The sequence below is a fragment of the Schistocerca nitens genome, chromosome 12 (assembly GCF_023898315.1).
Source record: "Schistocerca nitens isolate TAMUIC-IGC-003100 chromosome 12, iqSchNite1.1, whole genome shotgun sequence".
Taxonomy (NCBI): Eukaryota; Metazoa; Arthropoda; class Insecta; order Orthoptera; family Acrididae; genus Schistocerca; species Schistocerca nitens.
The window spans coordinates 46,307,299-46,328,561 of NC_064625.1; the positions used below are offsets into that span (position 1 = coordinate 46,307,299).

General features: G+C 46.3%; 1 protein-coding gene across 1 annotated transcript in view; it reads right to left on the reverse strand.

Moving 5' to 3' along the window:
* LOC126215068 (glutamate-gated chloride channel) overlaps window positions 1-21,263 on the reverse strand; it is a 438,289-nt gene that overhangs the window by 265,571 nt on the left and 151,455 nt on the right. The window contains exon 2 of the mRNA XM_049941716.1: window positions 1,138-1,224. Within this exon, the coding sequence (XP_049797673.1) occupies window positions 1,138-1,214 (77 nt within the window). The 5' untranslated portion in view covers window positions 1,215-1,224. The remainder of the gene's footprint in view (window positions 1-1,137; window positions 1,225-21,263) is intronic.

The following is a 21,263-nucleotide window of genomic DNA, read 5'->3' on the forward strand; positions in this document are numbered from 1 at the left end:
GCTTTTTGCTTAGAAGTCCAGAATCGATGTACATGTTTCGAAGAAAATTTCAGCAGTGTTTAGAATAGCTATTGCGCACAAAATTCAAGCACTATGTCTCAGAATCAGGTGAATAGTGACCGAGATAGAGATTTAGTGTTCAAATGGTCCTGACCACTATGGGACTTAACTTCTGAGGTCATCATTCCCCTAGAACTTAGAACTACTTAAACCTAACTAACCTAAGGACATCACACACATCCATGCCCGAGGCAGGATTCGAACCTGCGACCGTAGCGGTAGCGCGGTTCCAGACTGAAGCGCCTAGAACCGCTCGGCCGTTTAGTGTTCCATAAGCATCAAAGGTTTTACGTGATTTTGAAACTGTCTACAACGATCGGTTTCTTTCCAAGATTATTACTTTTCCTTCGTGGCGATTCCACTAAACCATGCGGCTTATTTTCCGGTTCCCTCCTTATGCGTCCTTTTGGACGAGGCTGACGTTTGCATAAATTGCAGCCTCTTTAATACACGATGTAATAACATTAGAGACGATCGAACGCTCGTTACTCCGCAAACACCTCCTCTTCCTAATATTCTGCACATTTTCTTGCAATGCTAGACGATTATCCGTCACTTCCGGAAATCGAAGTATATCAGTAAGTGTACAAAGTTGACTGACACTGGCAACAGAAACGACGTATATCACTGCACGCCGATCTACACCGCTAGACAGGTAACGGGCAACAGATTTTGGGTGTCCCTGTAGGCCGGTGGCAGCGTTTTTCCGGCAAAGGCCACTTCCCCCACCGAAAGCGCTGCTCGCTCTTGAGTTTACAAACAGACTAATACCTGGCACCCGCCACTCAAAAATTAAGCCGAAGAAGTTCATACAAGATAATCATGTCTACGATTTTTATCATTAGGAGGAAGCCCACAACACAGTATTACAAGTAAGCCTTCTTTTTTTTCTAAATGCTTTCGGAGCAGGCTCCTAAACTGCACTTGTAGCGGCCCCGTCCGAAACATAGGAATTTCTCTCACCTGTTAACAAAGCTATGGCGTGGACCAAGCGTGTAGACAGAATATGGCACAACGTGTGGACCTGCGGCGCACAACGGTCACGAAACATGAGCAGCGGGCGGGCTGCGTACTTACATTTCCGTGCTGCCAGTGGCGAGGGACAGGGACAGCAAGATGGCGGCCGCGTGCAGCAGCCACGATGTCGTCCCCATGTTAGGACATCTGCAACACCAGCACACACCAGCCCGTCACAACACACACTCTATCAAGCATCACACTAACGACTGGCATGTTTACAAAAAGTGCAGAAGCGATACGCTGTCGAAGCGTAGACACACACGGTGTTGATACAGGGCTATATGGAACTACAATTTAGACAAGGAGCGTACGTATTACGTTGTTAGCCGTGTAATTTCAGTCGTATAATGTGCTGATAAGCGTGCAAAATCGTGTACAGCATATGCTGAGGTGACAAGAGTCACGGGATACCTCCTAGCATCGTGTCGGACCTCATTTTACTCTGCGTAGTGTAGCAACTCGACGTCGTATGGACTCGGCAAGTCGTTGGAAGTCCCCTGCAGAAATACTGAGCCTCTAACTGCGAACGTTTTGCCGGTGCAGGATTGTTGTGTACATACACTCCTGGAAATGGAAAAAAGAACACATTCACACCGGTGTGTCAGACCCACCATACTTGCTCCGGACACTGCGAGAGGGCTGTACAAGCAATGATCACACGCACGGCACAGCGGACACACCAGGAACCGCGGTGTTGGCCGTCGAATGGCGCTAGCTGCGCAGCATTTGTGCACCGCCGCCGTCAGTGTCAGCCAGTTTGCCGTGGCATACGGAGCTCCATCGCAGTCTTTAACACTGGTAGCATGCCGCGAGAGCGTGGACGTGAACCGTATGTGCAGTTGACGGACTTTGAGCGAGGCCGTATAGTGGGCATGCGGGAGGCCGGGTGGACGTACCGCCGAATTGCTCAACACGTGGGGCGTGAGGTCTCCACAGTACATCGATGTTGTCGCCAGTGGTCGGCGGAAGGTGAACGTGCCCGTCGACCTGGGACCGGACCGCAGCGACGCACGGATGCACGCCAAGACCGTAGGATCCTACGCAGTGCCGTAGGGGACCGCACCGCCACTTCCCAGCAAATTAGGGACACTGTTGCTCCTGGGGTATCGGCGAGGACCATTCGCAACCGTCTCCATGAAGCTGGGCTACGGTCCCGCACACCGTTAGGCCGTCTTCCGCTCACGCCCCAACATCGTGCAGCCCGCCTCCAGTGGTGTCGCGACAGGCGTGAATGGAGGGACGAATGGAGACGTGTCGTCTTCAGCGATGAGAGTCGCTTCTGCCTTGGTGCCAATGATGGTCGTATGCGTGTTTGGCGCCGTGCAGGTGAGCGCCACAATCAGGACTGCATACGACCGAGGCACACAGGGCCAACACCCGGCATCATGGTGTGGGGAGCGATCTCCTACACTGGCCGTACACCACTGGTGATCGTCGAGGGGACACTGAATAGTGCACGGTACATCCAAACCGTCATCGAACCCATCGTTCTACCATTCCTAGACCGGCAAGGGAACTTGCTGTTCCAACAGGACAATGCACGTCCGCATGTATCCCGTGCCACCCAACGTGCTCTAGAAGGTGTAAGTCAACTACCCTGGCCAGCAAGATCTCCGGATCTGTCCCCCATTGAGCATGTTTGGAACTGGATGAAGCGTCGTCTCACGCGGTCTGCACGTCCAGCACGAACGCTGGTCCAACTGAGGCGCCAGGTGGAAATGGCATGGCAAGCCGTTCCACAGGACTACATCCAGCATCTCTACAATCGTCTCCATGGGAGAATAGCAGCCTGCATTGCTGCGAAAGGTGGATATACACTGTACTAGTGCCGACATTGTGCATGCTCTGTTGCCTGTGTCTATGTGCCTGTGGTTCTGTCAGTGTGATCATGTGATGTATCTGACCCCAGGAATGTGTCAATAAAGTTTCCCCTTCCTGGGACAATGAATTCACGGTGTTCTTATTTCAATTTCCAGGAGTGTAGTTCCGCATAGTCAGCGCGTACACAACTTTCCCACTAGAGCGCGCCCCGCTAAGCACAACAGCGCAGGCGCAGCGCTCGTCCGTCTTCACACTACGAGATGGCGCTCCCTTAGAGATGGACCAAATTCTGCTTCTGTCGATCCACGTATTAATATGTAATGCAGCCAATGAGACTGCTGCTAACGTATAACCTTTTCTCCTCGCGGATCACACTCGCGCAGTGATACCTGAATGTGCGAGGTATTACGTATAACGAGTGTACAGACGTAAGCGTAGGCTTCCGCGGCCGTTGTCTTCTTCAATAAAATTCTTCAGGGTATCAGACCGCATCGTCATAATTTAAAATGCGCCAACGTTTCGGCCAGCGTTGCAGCTAGCCTTCATCAGGGCCTTACGTTAACTGCTAAATGAACACACTTGGTTCCTTAAATAGCTGCACGAGAAAACCGTGTCGTTACTTGATTGGCTGTAAAAGGAGGAGGAGGAGGAGGGGTGAAAGGTATGCTTTATTGGTGTTTCCTTTATTATCTGTCATTGGCTGAAATAGCTGTTTTCTATTGGTGTTTATATTAATCCACCCCATTGGAGGAGACGGACGAATAGCGAACAGGTGATGGCTGTGACGTCACACTGTTTCCATGCTGTCCAGAAGTCGGCTGCGGCGTGCCATTGCTATGTGTGCTCGCGACCACTACTGCGGCTCTCCGCGTGTCTGCATGGGCCGCCACGGCTCTGCCGCCGCTCCGTAGCCCTGCTATTGCAGGCAGCCAAGACCTCGGAAGCTTGTACCCGTCCTCTCTATTCATGTTGGCGGGTCTTTTGGCTATTTCTATCGCCTCTCTAATCTTTCTTTTGAAAGTGAGAGGCTGTTTCGCCAGGACGCGGGCTTCTTGAAAAAATATTGGTTTCCCGCACTCGTCTCGGTGTTCCGCCACTGCTGACTTAGTGTGTTGTTTCAGGCGGATATATCTTTCATGTTCCGAGAGCCTTGTGCTAATCGGACGTCCCGTCTCACCTATGTAGACTAATCCACACGCACAACCAATTTCATACACGCCAGCTGTGTGTAGTTTGTCAACTGCATCCTTGGTAGAACCGAGCATGTCTGATATTTTGTTTCTGCTTCGGAAAATTGGTTTGATGTCGGCTTTTCGTAGAATTTTGCCAATACGTTCGGTGACCCCTTGTACATATGGTAACACAGCAATGCTCTGTGCCTCCTTCTCCTCTTCCCTATTAGTCTTCTCCCTTGCCGACATGGTGCTGTCTATCATCTGCTTCCCATAGCCATTAGTTCCGAAGATGGACCTGAGGCGTTCAAGTTCTGTCTTCAGATGTTCTTCGTCGCTTATCCTGTACGCTCTCTTCGTTAGCGTGTGCAGGGCGGACTTCTTCTGCGTGGGGTGATGGTGGGAGGAGGCGTGAGCTTGTGCGCCACTGTCTGACGACCACCTATTTCAAGTGGAGAGGTCAATTTTATGAACAAACTGACGGTGTAGCTATGGGCTCACCCCTATCGCCTATCGCAGCAGAAATTTTCATGGAGGCATTTGAGGAAACAGCCCTCCAGTCCGCACCATTACGTCCAAATTGTTGGCTTCGCTATGTCGATGATACTTTCGTCATCTGGCCCCACGGAGAAGAGGAGTTACAGAACTTCCACAAGCACCTTAACCAACAGCATAGGAAAATTCAGTTTACAATGGAAACAGAGAAGAATGGGGTGCTGCCTTTCCTCGACGTGGAAGTTTATCGACAACCTGATGGTAAACTTGGCCACAAAGTGTACAGGAAACCAACCAATACGGACAGGTACCTTCACGCCTCCTCCCACCATCACCCCACGCAGAAGAAGTCCGCCCTGCACACGCTAACGAAGAGAGCGTACAGGATAAGCGACGAAGAACATCTGAAGACAGAACTTGAACGCCTCAGGTCCATCTTCGGAACTAATGGCTATGGGAAGCAGATGATAGACAGCACCATGTCGGCAAGGGAGAAGACTAATAGGGAAGAGGAGAAGGAGGCACAGAGCATTGCTGTGTTACCATATGTACAAGGGGTCACCGAACGTATTGGCAAAATTCTACGAAAAGCCGACATCAAACCAATTTTCCGAAGCAGAAACAAAATATCAGACATGCTCGGTTCTACCAAGGATGCAGTTGACAAACTACACACAGCTGGCGTGTATGAAATTGGTTGTGCGTGTGGATTAGTCTACATAGGTGAGACGGGACGTCCGATTAGCACAAGGCTCTCGGAACATGAAAGATATATCCGCCTGAAACAACACACTAAGTCAGCAGTGGCGGAACACCGAGACGAGTGCGGGAAACCAATATTTTTTCAAGAAGCCCGCGTCCTGGCGAAACAGCCTCTCACTTCCAAAAGAAAGATTAGAGAGGCGATAGAAATAGCCAAAAGACCCGCCAACATGAATAGAGAGGACGGGTACAAGCTTCCGAGGTCTTGGCTGCCTGCAATAGCAGGGCTACGGAGCGGCGGCAGAGCCGTGGCGGCCCATGCAGACACGCGGAGAGCCGCAGTAGTGGTCGCGAGCACACATAGCAATGGCACGCCGCAGCCGACTTCTGGACAGCATGGAAACAGTGTGACGTCACAGCCATCACCTGTTCGCTATTCGTCCGTCTCCTCCAATGGGGTGGATTAATATAAACACCAATAGAAAACAGCTATTTCAGCCAATGACAGATAATAAAGGAAACACCAATAAAGCATACCTTTCACCCCTCCTCCTCCTCCTCCTTTTACAGCCAATCAAGTAACGACACGGTTTTCTCGTGCAGCTATTTAAGGAACCAAATGTGTTCATTTAGCAGTTAACGTAAGGCCCTGATGAAGGCTAGCTGCAACGCTGGCCGAAACGTTGGCGCATTTTAAATTATGACGATGCGGTCTGATACCCTGAAGAATTTTATTGAAGAAGACAACGGCCGCGGAAGCCTACGCTTACATTTAACCAACCTGTATGGGCAGGAAATCCACGGAAACATCAAGAAGTTAGAAGCACTGCGTTTAAAAAGATGTAAACTGCTGAATGACCTTGCTTTTTTGAAGAGATGCAGAGACACGAGTGTTGTGCCGTATTCTTTGCGGTTGACGTCTCACATAAAAACGAACAAGGCGAGGAATATCTGTGTTAAAGCCAGTAAAGCATTGCTACGGGAAAGGATACGCCACATCCGCATAAGTCTCGATGCTCACAACAGGAATTTGTGTGATCTGCACCTATTTCTGGCCGGAAAACTTCAGATGGAAGACTGGGATAAAGTCGACAGGTTAACCTTTCAGCAAGCATCAAGGACCAGCAATAGTATTACTAACCGCCAGATGAGAAAGTACGACAAACTACAACAGAAAGCCACGGACGAAACATTGACGCTGGACAAGCGACGGACAGTGGTCAACCTCTCCAGCCACACCTTGAGCGAAGCAACCACAGCAATTCTGGCCAAGGGGATGAATTTCGCAGTCGCACCTAAGCGAGTTCCAAAAGAAGATATCATAGAATCCGTAGAGGCTTCGGTACGTCATCTGCCACAGGCCGAGGCGGAGAAGATCCGGCAGGAAACGGTCAGAGTTCTGAATAAAGCAAAGCCACCGAAGCAAAACATCAACGCTGAGGAATACCATGCCATCAAGGAACTCAGGGACAACCCCCACTTAGTAGTGGTACAGGCAGATAAGGGCAACGCCACTGTAGTCTTGGACACAACTGATTACAACAAACGAATGGAAGATATTCTCGCAGAACCTATCTACAAGAAACTTCGTGGAGATCCGACGGCCAAGGTAATCAAAACGACGCAGGCACTGCTCAAGCACTCTAGAATCAACTTCGACAAGGCCAGAAGATTCATTCCACAAGTGACACAGGCACCAAGGATATATGGTGTACCGAAGGTACACAAAACCGACTTCCCCTTAAGGCCCATAGTAAACAGTATAAATTCGCCGACCTACTACCTAGCGAAAGAACTGGCACCTAGGCTCCGACACCTAGTGCATCAAACCGAGTCCTACGTTAAGGATTCCACTCACTTCGTGTCTCTCCTAAAGGAAATGCGTGTTACGGACCAAGATCTGATGGTTAGTTTCGACGTCAAATCCCTATTCACGAATGTCCCAGTGTCAGATACTGTGAACATTCTAGAAGAACGCGTGGCACCTGATATATGTGAGCTTGTGCGCCACTGTCTGACGACCACCTATTTCAAGTGGAGAGGTCAATTTTATGAACAAACTGACGGTGTAGCTATGGGCTCACCCCTATCGCCTATCGCAGCAGAAATTTTCATGGAGGCATTTGAGGAAACAGCCCTCCAATCCGCACCATTACGTCCAAATTGTTGGCTTCGCTATGTCGATGATACTTTCGTCATCTGGCCCCACGGAGAAGAGGAGTTACAGAACTTCCACAAGCACCTTAACCAACAGCATAGGAAAATTCAGTTTACAATGGAAACAGAGAAGAATGGGGTGCTGCCTTTCCTCGACGTGGAAGTTTATCGACAACCTGATGGTAAACTTGGCCACAAAGTGTACAGGAAACCAACCAATACGGACAGGTACCTTCACGCCTCCTCCCACCATCACCCCACGCAGAAGAAGTCCGCCCTGCACACGCTAACGAAGAGAGCGTACAGGATAAGCGACGAAGAACATCTGAAGACAGAACTTGAACGCCTCAGGTCCATCTTCGGAACTAATGGCTATGGGAAGCAGATGATAGACAGCACCATGTCGGCAAGGGAGAAGACTAATAGGGAAGAGGAGAAGGAGGCACAGAGCATTGCTGTGTTACCATATGTACAAGGGGTCACCGAACGTATTGGCAAAATTCTACGAAAAGCCGACATCAAACCAATTTTCCGAAGCAGAAACAAAATATCAGACATGCTCGGTTCTACCAAGGATGCAGTTGACAAACTACACACAGCTGGCGTGTATGAAATTGGTTGTGCGTGTGGATTAGTCTACATAGGTGAGACGGGACGTCCGATTAGCACAAGGCTCTCGGAACATGAAAGATATATCCGCCTGAAACAACACACTAAGTCAGCAGTGGCGGAACACCGAGACGAGTGCGGGAAACCAATATTTTTTCAAGAAGCCCGCGTCCTGGCGAAACAGCCTCTCACTTTCAAAAGAAAGATTAGAGAGGCGATAGAAATAGCCAAAAGACCCGCCAACATGAATAGAGAGGACGGGTACAAGCTTCCGAGGTCTTGGCTGCCTGCAATAGCAGGGCTACGGAGCGGCGGCAGAGCCGTGGCGGCCCATGCAGACACGCGGAGAGCCGCAGTAGTGGTCGCGAGCACACATAGCAATGGCACGCCGCAGCCGACTTCTGGACAGCATGGAAACAGTGTGACGTCACAGCCATCACCTGTTCGCTATTCGTCCGTCTCCTCCAATGGGGTGGATTAATATAAACACCAATAGAAAACAGCTATTTCAGCCAATGACAGATAATAAAGGAAACGCCAATAAAGCATACCTTTCACCCCTCCTCCTCCTCCTCCTTTTACAGCCAATCAAGTAACGACACGGTTTTCTCGTGCAGCTATTTAAGGAACCAAGTGTGTTCATTTAGCAGTTAACGTAAGGCCCTGATGAAGGCTAGCTGCAACGCTGGCCGAAACGTTGGCGCATTTTAAATTATGACGATGCGGTCTGATACCCTGAAGAATTTTATTGAAGGAGTGTAGAGACCTCCGATCAGTCAGTCGGCATTTGTCTGTACCAGTCTGCATTAGTCTGTACCAGTCTATAGTCAAGTTTCAGTCTGCACCTAATAAGATTACCATATTCCTGTACATAGCCATGAAGATAAATGAATAGACACTTTGTCAAGTATCAGAGATATGTGAGAATAAGATTAACATACCAAGACCAAAGGAAATTCATATTGTCAATTGTAAACACCATACAGAATCAAGTTACGTAATGTCTATGCTTGTTATTATTTTAATAAATGTGTGTGAAAATTAACCAAGTTCTGTTTAAAGTTGGTCACCGTCAATCTGCTACTCTAAGCGTGCAAGTGGCATTTCTATCGTCTGACCTAATGGCAGAAGATAAACACGCCACGATAAGACCACGAGACATATTGCTCGCCTACTTCATTAGAGCGACAAGTCAAATAATCTGATGGTGTGTGTACTGAAAGTCTTAACTGAAAGTCATACAGTACACACACCACAAGGATTTTGTGCGCGAACTGACCTCTTTTTTTTCCCTTTATTGTAATTTAACACCTTTACATAAGGTGGGCTGGCAGAAGCACACTACGCCGCTCTTCAGCCACAAGTTTGACAAATGAAAATACAAAGAAGACACATAAGAGATTGAACAAAGTGGCGGGCAAAAAACAGTAGACACAGAAACCAAGAGCACGAAGCCGTTCACACTCGACGAAAAACACACTAAAAGCTGTCGGCATGGCGCACAAACACTGACGACTTCGACGGCACAGGTGAACGAAGGAGCGAGACGGCGAAGAACACTGAATACAAACATGGTGGCACACACACAAGAAACTGATGGCGATGATCTCCAGTGCGCGAATGTCCACGTAACGTGTGCGAGTCCGGGGACCTGCCGAGAGGGGAAGAAGGGGATGGGGGGAGGGGGGAGAGGGGAGAACAAAGATGCTGATGGCAGAGGGGATGGGGTAGGAATGAAGGTAAGGGGGTAGGGGAAGCCCAGGGGAGGAGTGAGGAGAAAGGGAGAAGGGAGGGAAGGGGGAGAGAAGGGAGAGAGGGTGCCCGAAGGAAAAAACACAGGAAGTGGGAGGGGAGGATCAGAGTTGGTAGGAGGGGTAACTGGAGGGGAGGAGGGCATAATCAGGGAGGGGGAGCTGGCGGATGCCACCTCGGGAGAGGGTAAGGAGGGTGGAGAGATGGAGAGCAGGTGGGACGTGGAAATACAGGCGCGGCAGCAGACGGGGGCGGGAGAGGATGTGAGAGACGAGCGGGTGAAGGGGATCTAGTTTACGGGAGGTGTATAGGATCTGTATCCGTTTGAGGAAGAGGAGGAGGTGGGGGAATGGAATAAGATCGTACAGGATACGCGTGGGGGAGGGGAGACGGATACGATAGGCGAGGCGGAGAGCATGCCGTTCGAGGATTTGAAGGGATCTGTAAAAGGTAGGAGGGGCAGAGATCCAGGCAGGATGGGCGTAGCAAAGGATAGGGCGGATGAGGGATTTATAGGTGTGGAGGATGGTGGAGGGGTCCAGACCTCACGTACGGCCAGAAAGGAGCTCGAGGAGACAGAGCCGGGAGTGTTCCTCGGCTCGGATTGTCCGGAGATGGGGGGTCCAGGAGAGGCGACGGTCGAGGGTGACGCCAAGGTACTTAAGGGTGGGGGGGAGGGCGATAGGACGGCCATAGATGGTGATATAGAAATCGAGGAGGCGGAAGGAAGGGGTGGTTTTGCCTACAATGATCGCCGAACTGACCTCCCGATTACGTCCCATTAATGGACGGGTGAGCCGTGGTGGACTGGCGCCAGCACCGGGTACGCTCGTTATATCGTTGCGATCGATTTTGGTGCTTCTATGTTATCTTTGGATATCGTGTGGCTTTCTTCCGGGTTGGCGGGCTTCAAGAGTCGGCCGTCAGCTTTCGAAAGAAAAACATTGAGAGACTTGGGACGTCTCCGGAGAAAGGAGTGTCGACTGTGACCGGGTGTGCCCCATCAGTGTGATATGCCGCGGAGATGTATTGGTCGGCAAGTCTGTGTTTTGGGGCAGCTCGGAGATATTAGTTCCGTGGTTTCTATCGAGGGAAAGGTCCCTGAAGTAAAGTGGTTCAGCTGCATGAGCCGATGAGTTGTGCTGTGTGCAAACATCAAGTAAGTTGGTCGTTGGTGTATGTGGCTGAGCGACGTGTTAAGAGGCGTTTCACTCGCTAGATGATTGTGGAACTTAAACAGCCGTTAATCGAAAAGTGTGTGGATGAGCTCCGTGTGAGCTGGTTAAATGTTGGCTTCGCAGTGAAGTCTTAGTTAGAACTGTACTGGTTGTTCTCTAATTGATCATTAAAGGTATTAAGTGATTGAAAACTGCACCTAAGTGACATTACTTTTATCGGTGAACCGTCCTCAAATGGTTTCAATTTAAAGGTCAGTAATTGCTGTGGACGGAACATTTTGTAGACTGATGTACGTATGTCTAGTGCAAGGATTCTGCCCTGTATCCTATCGTGCAGAGAAGGCACTGATTCTGTCTTGCCGTTACTTCACATACGACCAGAATCTCTATGGATTTCCCGTCAGGTTTCGAGACAGTTTCGTTGTGGAAACTATTCTGAGCATCTCGCATTGAAGTCCGCGCTAAATTTCGAGCTTCTGTAAAAAAACGGCAATCTGGAGTATTTTGCGCCTGTTTCAATTTGGCATGTTTGTTTCGTTGTTTCTGCAACAGTGTTCTGACCCGTTTTGCGTACCAAGGAGGATCTCAATTGCTCCCGATACTATTTCTTTGAATTCAAGCCACATCTGTTCTACACTTATATTGTTAATGTTGAAGCAGTAGAGATAGTCTCTCAGGAAGGCGTCAAGTGAATTTTTATTTGCATTTTTGAGTAGATAGGTTTTTCGTTTATTTTTGGAGGATTTGGGGCTACAATATTCAGTCTCGCTGCGACAGCCCTATGTTCACTAATCCCTGTATCCGTTTTGATGATCGTTATTAACTCAGGATTATTTGTTGCTAATGCTGCTGAAGCGTAATATTTTGCGGGAAAGGGCTTGTCCAAAACGTACAAAAAAACTTCTTTCCATAAAAGACGCCTTCAAGAGTATATTTGCAGAAGAAATTTTGTAATATAACAGAACGTGAAACCATCAGGAAGACAGATCAATTCAGAAGGAACAGCGACAGTGTCGAGTCCATTGACAACTGAAAAATTTGATGCACATCTTGGTATATTGACTCTGGCTGGAGTAAGCTTCTTTAACATTGAACACACAAAGGAAATATGGAAAACAAATGCATTCCCGGTGTATCATGCGAGTTTATCCCTCAACAGGTTTTGGCAGATAAGTAGATTTGCAAGATGTGACAATGTGAACACTAGGGCTGAGACTTTGAAAAGTGGCAATGCTGCTGCAATATCTGACATATTTGACATGCTTCCAGTCTTCGTAAAAACTATGTGCCTTCTGATTGCATCACAGCTGATGAGCAACTTTTTCCTTACAAAGGAAAGACAAGATTTACTCAATACACGCCCTCAAAGCCTCCCAAATCTGGTTTGATGCGTTTGATGCGTTTGTGACTCTATCATTAGCAAGGCCGTTGATTATTTGGGATTTGTCCATAGTTGGTACTGTGAAAAGAAGCAACTTCTTTGTACCGCAAGAAATGCAAACTTCCTCTTCACACCAAGTACTGTCGTCTGTATTATGATTTAGCGAAGATAACGTTTCTCTGTGTTCGTATGTTCCGAAAAAGAGGAAGAAGAAGAAAGCGGTTCTGCAATGCGTCCTCTACCTGGCCCTCTTTCAAAGCCACATATTATACATTATAATAAAAGCACAACAGGAGGGCGTTGATAATACGGACAAGTTGTTTTCTCATTACAGTGTAAAAAGGAGGACACAGAGATGGCCACTAGCATTTTTGATACGAGTTTCTGGGTATTTGCTTACCTGGCATACATCAGAGGCCCATGCCAGTGGCCTTTGCGTTTCGCAGAGCCAGAATGTGGTCCAGCAAAGTATTTCTCCAGGACATCAAACACTCTCCTGCTTCGATGGGGTCGGGCTCCGTCTTCCATGAACCACATCTTACCGAAATCAGTCATTTTAGGTAATGGGGATGAACTCATCTTAAAAACAATCGATATAACGATTTATGCCGAGACGTCGATTTATTTCGAGATATCGATTCGTATCGAGAAGCAGACGTATTTCGGGATATCGAATAATACGAGGTACTGATTTATTTCGAGGTATAGATTTTGCGATACAGCGATATATATAGAGGCTACGACAAATATCGAGTTATCGAAACATTTCGAGATATACATTTTAGCTGTCGATATACTCGAGGTACCTACATATTTTGAGATATGGAAACATACCACGAAACCGATTTATTTCGAGATATCGATTTATTTCGAGGTCACGCGTTCGCAATAGCGACATGTTCCGTGGCAGCGACATATTTCGAGAAATCTAATTATTTCGATATATCGACGCAGCTTGAGAAACCGATTTAGGCCGCTACATCTATTATTTTCATATATCGGTTTAGTTCGACATACCGATTTGTATCGACATACAGATTTAAACCGATATATAGACATATTTCGAGTCATCAACAAGTTTCCATGCATCGATTGATGTCGATATAGCGAATACATATATCGATATACTTCAGGTTCTCGACATTTTGGATCACTTCGCTACATTTAAATATATAGATGTAGCTCGATGTTTCGATTATTCCGACATATCAATATTTCTTGATTGGTCGTCTCGTATATATCGATTTATTGCGAGTAATATGTACGTTAAGCAATATCGATAAATTTTGAAGTATCTGTTTACTTCGATATAACGAGATATATATGCAAATATATATCGGAGTATCGACATTGACCGAGACTTCGATACACTTGTTTATATCGATGTATCTCGAGATACTTGTATATCTCGAGGTATCGACAAATTTAGCGATATCGGCGTGATTCGAAACAACGACTTATTTCTTAGTGTCGATATGTTTCTAGACTTACTTCTGGATGTCGACGAGCTACGAGATATCGATATATTTCGAGAAAACGAAGTTTTTCGTGATGTTCATTTATCTCTATATAGCGATTATTCGATGTATCAATATTTTCGATTTGTCTGTTTATTTCGAGATTTCGATTTGATCTAATCATCTATATTTTCCGATTTTTCTAGAAATTTCAAGGTATCGATTAATTTCGACGTTTTGTATTATTTTGAAGTAACGATATGTTTTGAGACATCGAAATATGTCGAGGTACCTGTTTAATTCGATTTATCGACGTTTATAGGTATATCATTTTTTTCAAGATATCGATATATTCCGAGTATCTGTATAAATTCAAGTTGTCGGTTATTTCGAGAGTGCGATTTATTTCGAGAAACCGATTCGTTTTGATATGTGGGCCTGCTTCGATATATCGATATAAATTTTGTAAAATCAGTTTATTTCCATGTTCGATATATTTCAAGGCATCTATTATTGTCGAGATATGGTTTTATTTCAGGATATCGGTTTATAGCGATATTTTGGCGTATTTTGTGACACCAACTTATTTCGAGATGTCGGTTTCTAGTAATCGATTTATTTCCTGTTGTCGACATATTTTGTGGTGTCGTTATATTTTGAGATGCCGTCGTATTTCAAGATGTTGATTTATTTCGAGTGTTCGCCTTATTTCGTTGATCCGATTTACGTGAAATGTCGGTTCTGTGGATAGATATCGATTGTTTCGAATGTAGATATAATCGAGATATCAATATATTTTGAGTTAATGATTTATTTCGATTTGTGATATACTTCTATATGTCGATCTATGCCGCTTATCGATATATTTCGTTATATCAACATATTTCGTGGTATATACATGTATTATCGACTTATTCGTGGTATCGATTTATTTCGCTATATCGATATACTTCGGATGGGCGCGTTTGGCAATAATGTCGCCATAAAAACACTAAAGAATTAAAGACATTAGCTATCAGTGGGCGTTGATTTATATGAATGAGGCAACATGAAAGTTTGCGCTGCAGTGAGATTCGAATCCAAGTCTACCGCTTACTTGGCAGGTGCGCTGATCACTACGCCATCCGGACACAGTGGTCACTGTAACTGCACGGATTGCCCTAGCACGTATCTCGTCAGATCCAAATTCTCAACTTATACCACACACAACAGATTACTTCCCCTGCTCATTAGCGTCAATAATCACGTAATCTCGCCGATAGCTGTAAGAGATCGAGCTTGGTGCGCATCTGCACTGAAGAAATCATAAGGCGTCATCGCCTTAATTATGTAGATATGTGGTGTTTCTTCTGTTTTTGAGTCCCCATGAATGTAATCAAATTGTGTGCCTCCGGAGTATCGTCTCAGTTGTACGACTGCTTCGTGATTTAGTTTCAGGAAGGTCACAGTTAATAACATTGGGTTGGTGGATAAGTTCGCAGCGTTTTTCCATACATTTAATAAACGCAACTATGTCGTCGTAGTTCAAGTTTCCGCATTCACCGCACGCACGTCGGAAAGCCAGGAATACCACACTAATCCCCTTGCATACATGTCGATGCTTGTATACCCGTATCGGAGTCGCTCTACGTTGCATATACGCAGCAACAACGTCCTCGAACGGAAAATTTTTGATCGCCCTTATACACTCATGTTCATAAATTAAGGATAGTTGCAGAAAGTGGTGGCACAGAACGTGGCGCTACACAAAACTGGCGCTAATAGCATAGGCACATAGGGAACACATACGGTATTGGTGATAATTTGAGAAAATCGTCCCGAAACAGATGTGCTACAAAACGCCACTGTTTCCTGCGCATGTACCCCGACATCAGTATGGGATATGATCACCATGCACGTGTACACAGGCTGCACAACGGGTTGGCATACTCTGGATCAGGTGGTCGAGCAGCTGCTGGGGTACAGCCTCCCATTCTTGCACCAGTGCCTGTCGGAGCTCCTGAAGTGTCGTAGGTGTTTGAAGACGTGCAACGCTACGTCGACCGAGAGCATCCCAGACGTGCTCGATGGAGTTTAGGTCTGGAGAACAGGCAGGCCACTCCATTCGCCTGATATCTTCTGTTTGAAGGTACTCCTCCACGATGGCAGCTCGTTGGGGCCTTGCATTATCATCCATCAGAAGGAAGGTGGGACCCACTGCACCCCTGAAAAACCAGACATACTGGTGCAAAATGATGTACCGATACCATTGATCTGTTACAGTTCCTCTGTCAAAGACAAGCAGGGGTAATCCCACACACACCATCAAACCACGACCTCCATACAGGTCCCTTTCGAGGACATTAAGGGGTTGGTATCTGATTCCTGGTTCACGCGAGATGAAAACCCGGCGAGAATCACTGTTCAGACTGTACCTGGACTCGTCCGTGAACATAACCTTGGACCACTGTTCCAATGGCTATGTACTGTGTTCTTGACACCAGGCTTTACGGGCTCTCCTATGACCACGGTCAGTGGAATGCACCTTGCAGGTCTCCGGGCGAATAAACCGTGTCTGTTCAGTCGTCTGGAGACTGTGTGTCTGAAGACAACTGTTCCAGTGGCTGCGATAAGGTCCCGAGCAGGGCTACCTGCAATACTCCGTGGCCGTCTACGGGCACTGATGATGAGATAACGATGTTCTTGTGGTGTTGTACACTGTGGACATCCTGTACTATAGCGCCTGGACACGTTTCCTGTCTGCTGGAATCGTTGCCATAATCTTGAGATCACACTTTGTGGCACACAGAGGGCCCGTGCTACGACCTGCTGTGTTTGACCAGCCCCCAGTCTCCCTAGTATTCTACCCCTCATAACGTCATCAATATGTGTTCTTTGAGTCATTTTCAACACACAGTCACCACTAGCACGTCTGAAAACGTTTGCACACTTACTCGCTGCACCGTACTCTGACATGGACCATCACACCCTTGCGTATGTTGACTGCTGGCGACGACCGCAGGTCAAATGCACCGCATGGTCATACCCCGAGGTGATTTAAACCCGCAAACCGCGCACCAGAGTGTTGTTTCACCATGTATTAGCATTATCCTTAATTTATGAGCATGAATGTATATGAAGTCCGTAAACGACATGTTGTATAGCAAGGATGGTTGTACGGCTTAGTAAATACCAACTGCCGAAGAAAGAAAAGGAATGCCAGTTAGCGTGTTTCACGTATCAAAACAGGGCCTTTCCCGCGCAAGATGGCGCGGGCAGCCAGCTGGAGTGTTTTAGGGGGGCAGGCGGCGCTCTCGAGGTTGGCCGCGCTTTCAGGGAGTGCAAACCTTTTAATGAGCTCTCTTTCAATGGAGCTGCCAGACTTAAAGGTGACGGCCGCGGTGGCGACGACAAAGCGCTGCCCCCCGACCGATGCCAGAGAGGCGGAAGTGGTTACAGCTCAGCTGCAACTATAGGTCGCCATCGGCTCTGCGGAGTTTGGGCGTAATTACTCCCAGGTAGTTCAGTCTCAGCCAGGGCACAATCGATACATCTTCGGAAAAACATTGTGATCTACCTGCAGTTTATTATATACTGGTCTGTTTTTGGGTCCCTATGAATGTAATCAAACTTCGTCTCAGTCGTACAACTAGATCCGTACTTTATTGTCAATAATGATACTGTGTTGATGAATAAGTTCGTAGCGATTTTGCATAAATTTAATAAAGAAAACAGATACACATAACAGACACTGTAGTCGTCAATGATATATTCTCCTTCACTGTTTGTAAAAGTGTGCCAATGCTTGCGATGCCACTGTCCGAATGTACTGTAATATTTTTAGACCATGCGGCATCGGACGTCTGGAAAGCGGCTATCGCGTGTAATAACCCTGAATAGCTTTGCTATGTAGTTCAGACTACTGCACGGAATTACTGATGGCTACAAGAAATCGAATCTTAAATGAATTCTGATTTTCATTAACAAAAATAACCTCTTTGATGTGACTGAACAGAATGCACTAACTGGTGTACGTTAATCACGCCTAGCAGGCGAACAACATTTACGTACACAATATACACACACATATGATAAACACTTGAACTTGTTGTAAGTTAGATTGATCTACACCATCTGTCAGTAATGATTTTAATGTTACTGAATATGCATTGTACTGAAAGTACAATGAGTACTGTGGTGGCAATAAATTCTTTAATTGAATAATCAATTAACACTATAGAACTGATGGTTACTAGAGATGTTAAAAACATTACTTTAGAATCATTTTGTTCTAATGAAACTGAATGAGTTTTTACGTTGATAATGTACTGAAAAGCCACCACATCGAGTTGAACTGTAATTAATGTGGCACAGTACCTGGCGTCTTCTGTCATTTGTATAATCCGGCGTGTGTTGGAAATTTTCGGCGTTAACTCCGATTATATCCTCTTGTTGCATTAATACGCCGATACTCACGTAATATAGCCTTTTTACTGGTATTGCTGCACACACACAGTGATGGATTTGGGATAATAATGAACTATTTTCTGTAACTAGTTGATGACACTCGTGGAATGCACTTTGCCGGCCGACGTGGCCGTGCGGTTAAAGGCGCTGCAGTCTGGAACCGCGAGACCGCTACGGTCGCAGGTTCGAATCCTGCCTCGGGCATGGGTGTTTGTGATGTCCTTAGGTTAGTTAGGTTTAACTAGTTCTAAGTTCTAGGGGACTAATGACCTCAGCAGTTGAGTCCCATAGTGCTCAGAGCCATTTTTTGAATGCACTTTGAATCACAAACTTATTATTTCACTCAGACATTACACTGTAGAGAACTTGACTTGATAAATACATAAACTGGTTCGCTACGGATAAATGTACCTGTTATGGCGGCGGTATAAAATGCACTGTTCATAAAAACACTGCCGTACGATAACTACTAGTTCGTTGCTTGTGCTGGCGTGAGCTCATCAATGGATCTCATATGGTAGTAAGATCACATTGCAATATTAGCTGCAGACACTGGTCACTTAATACCTTGCTGCTGGTCGCTGCAGACTTCCACAAGGCGTGCCATGTGCTTTTTGAGCGGGAACAGCAACTATATCGCTCACAAGCCGTCTCCGTCGAAATGTTGCATCCTGCAAGCCTTATTGTCCATTTGACTTGCTGACACCCCGTAAATCCAGTTCGTGTTTGTTGTAAGCTCACTTTTAACTGTCTATAAGCAACGTTACCGTACCGTACTTAAACCGTCACTTTCGCGCCGCATTATCTCTGTTCTGCATCTGAACAGTTCCACAACACATCTCTACTGCCAAATTCACGCGCCAACCTGCATTGTCCGCGTGCTCAGGGATTTCCCTCACATTTAAACATTAATTTACGCTATGCCAAGTTCTCTATTTACAAATGGACATACCATAAAATTACCATATTCAATTACAGTCATTTATATATATATATATATATATATATATATATATATATATATATATATATATATATATATATATATAAAACAATATTAAATTAATATTTTTACTATACGTAGTAATATTATCCTAGTTTAATGGTGGTTCAAATGGCTCTGAGCACTATGCGACTGAACTTCTGAGGTCATCAGTCGCCTAGAACTTAGAACTAATTAAACCTAACTAACCTAAGGACATCACACACATCCATGCCCGAGGCAGGATTCGAACCTGCGACCGTAGCGGTCACGCGGTTCCAGACTGAAGCGCCTTTAACCGCACGGCCACACCAGCCGGCTATCCTATTTTAATGCTTATTTATTTCATTATTATATATTTCATTATTATATATTAAATTAAAATTTTTTATACGTAATAATATTATCCTAGTTTAATGCTTATTTATTTCATCGTCCGAGCGCAGCACTATTCAGATACTGTCTTACTCGTAACACTATTTCATTTTACTGCCGCCAGGCGGAAGCACCTGTGCTTTTGTTTGCGCAACTACCCAACAGATGGCATGAGCGTTCACTTATTCAACTGCTGCGACTTGGCTATGCTTCGTTGTGGCATCACGCGCTCAGGTAACTTTTCGATTCCACGACTGGGGAAATCGTGTGGTTTCGAGGTGAAGAATTCCTCGAGGTATGTTCTGAGCTCATTTTCATCCGGAAAGGAAGTTTCTTGAATGTTCTCAGATAGAAAACGGAAAAGGTTAAAATCTAAGAGCGCCAGATCAGGTGAGCAAGGTGGGTGCGGAACGGCTTCACAACCCAACTCCTGTACAGTGTTTTTTGTCAGTCTAACAGAGGGCGTTAACGGGGAGTAGCATCACTTCACGCAGCTTACTGAGATCTGAAAGTCAAGGGAAGGCCGGATTCGGTTACGATTTTGGATGGGGCCATAATCAGTTACTATTGGTTGCCTTTTACAGCTACACACAATTTATTCTAAACTAGTAATTCCAGACTCAACAATAAATAAAATACCACACGTTATTAATGAAGGAATAAAGAACTGTGCAAATAGTAGTGTTTTCAGTGAGCTACAATTTAGCAAATCATGATTAAATACAGATACAAGAGATAATGTTTTAAAAACGAGCCATTGTGATCTGGGCAGAAGGCCTTACACGCCAGAAATGGCAATTAATTAAGAATTGTTTTAAAAAATGGTTCAAATGGCTCTGAGCACTATGGGATTAACATCAGAGGTCATCAGTCCCATAGAACTTAGAACTACTTAAACCTAGCCAACCTAAGGACATCACACACATCTATGCCCGAGGCAGGATTCGAACCTGCGACCATAGCAGCAGCGCAGTTCTGGACTGAAGCGCCTAGAACCGCTCGGCCACAATGGCCAGCGTCACTGGAGAATGGCGAGATATTCCAATGGTGGAGCTTTCTCTACTTGTGTTGAAATGTACTCATCTTAATGCTCGCTGGATCCGGTTTACGACGAGGTCATGCAGCCCTTCCATCCGGCAGTCCATGCGTGACGCCAGCGGTCCCGGCGTGTTCTGGCATTGCGCGGCTCCTCCTGAGTTCCCAATCGAACTGGCCCACTCACACGACTCGGGAAAACAACGACGTCGCTCCAAAGATATCGATAACCGCTGCTGCTGCCACTAGCGGACAGGACACGCTTGCGAAACCGAGAGGTGCCAGTCAACAGGAGAAGAACGACTGCAACCATGCCAACTAAACGATACCGTCTGGCCTCCAAGAGAGGGCGGAAACCTACAAACAGCACCAACGCGGGCTGCAGCACGGCTCACTCACTGGTCGTTGTTCTTGGACTGCATCTGCAAGGCGTCTCAGTTGTTGACGATAGATGACAGGAGTGATGGTTACACCTCGGGGAAGCATTTCGTAGCACACCACACCAGACGCATGGCATTATCTTTTGTGGATGCGCGCATGTCTTCGTATGGGGAGTTGCTGCATTGTTTGGGCTCAACTATTCACTTCTTTTACTTACGTTAGCAAGTAATAGTACGGGAT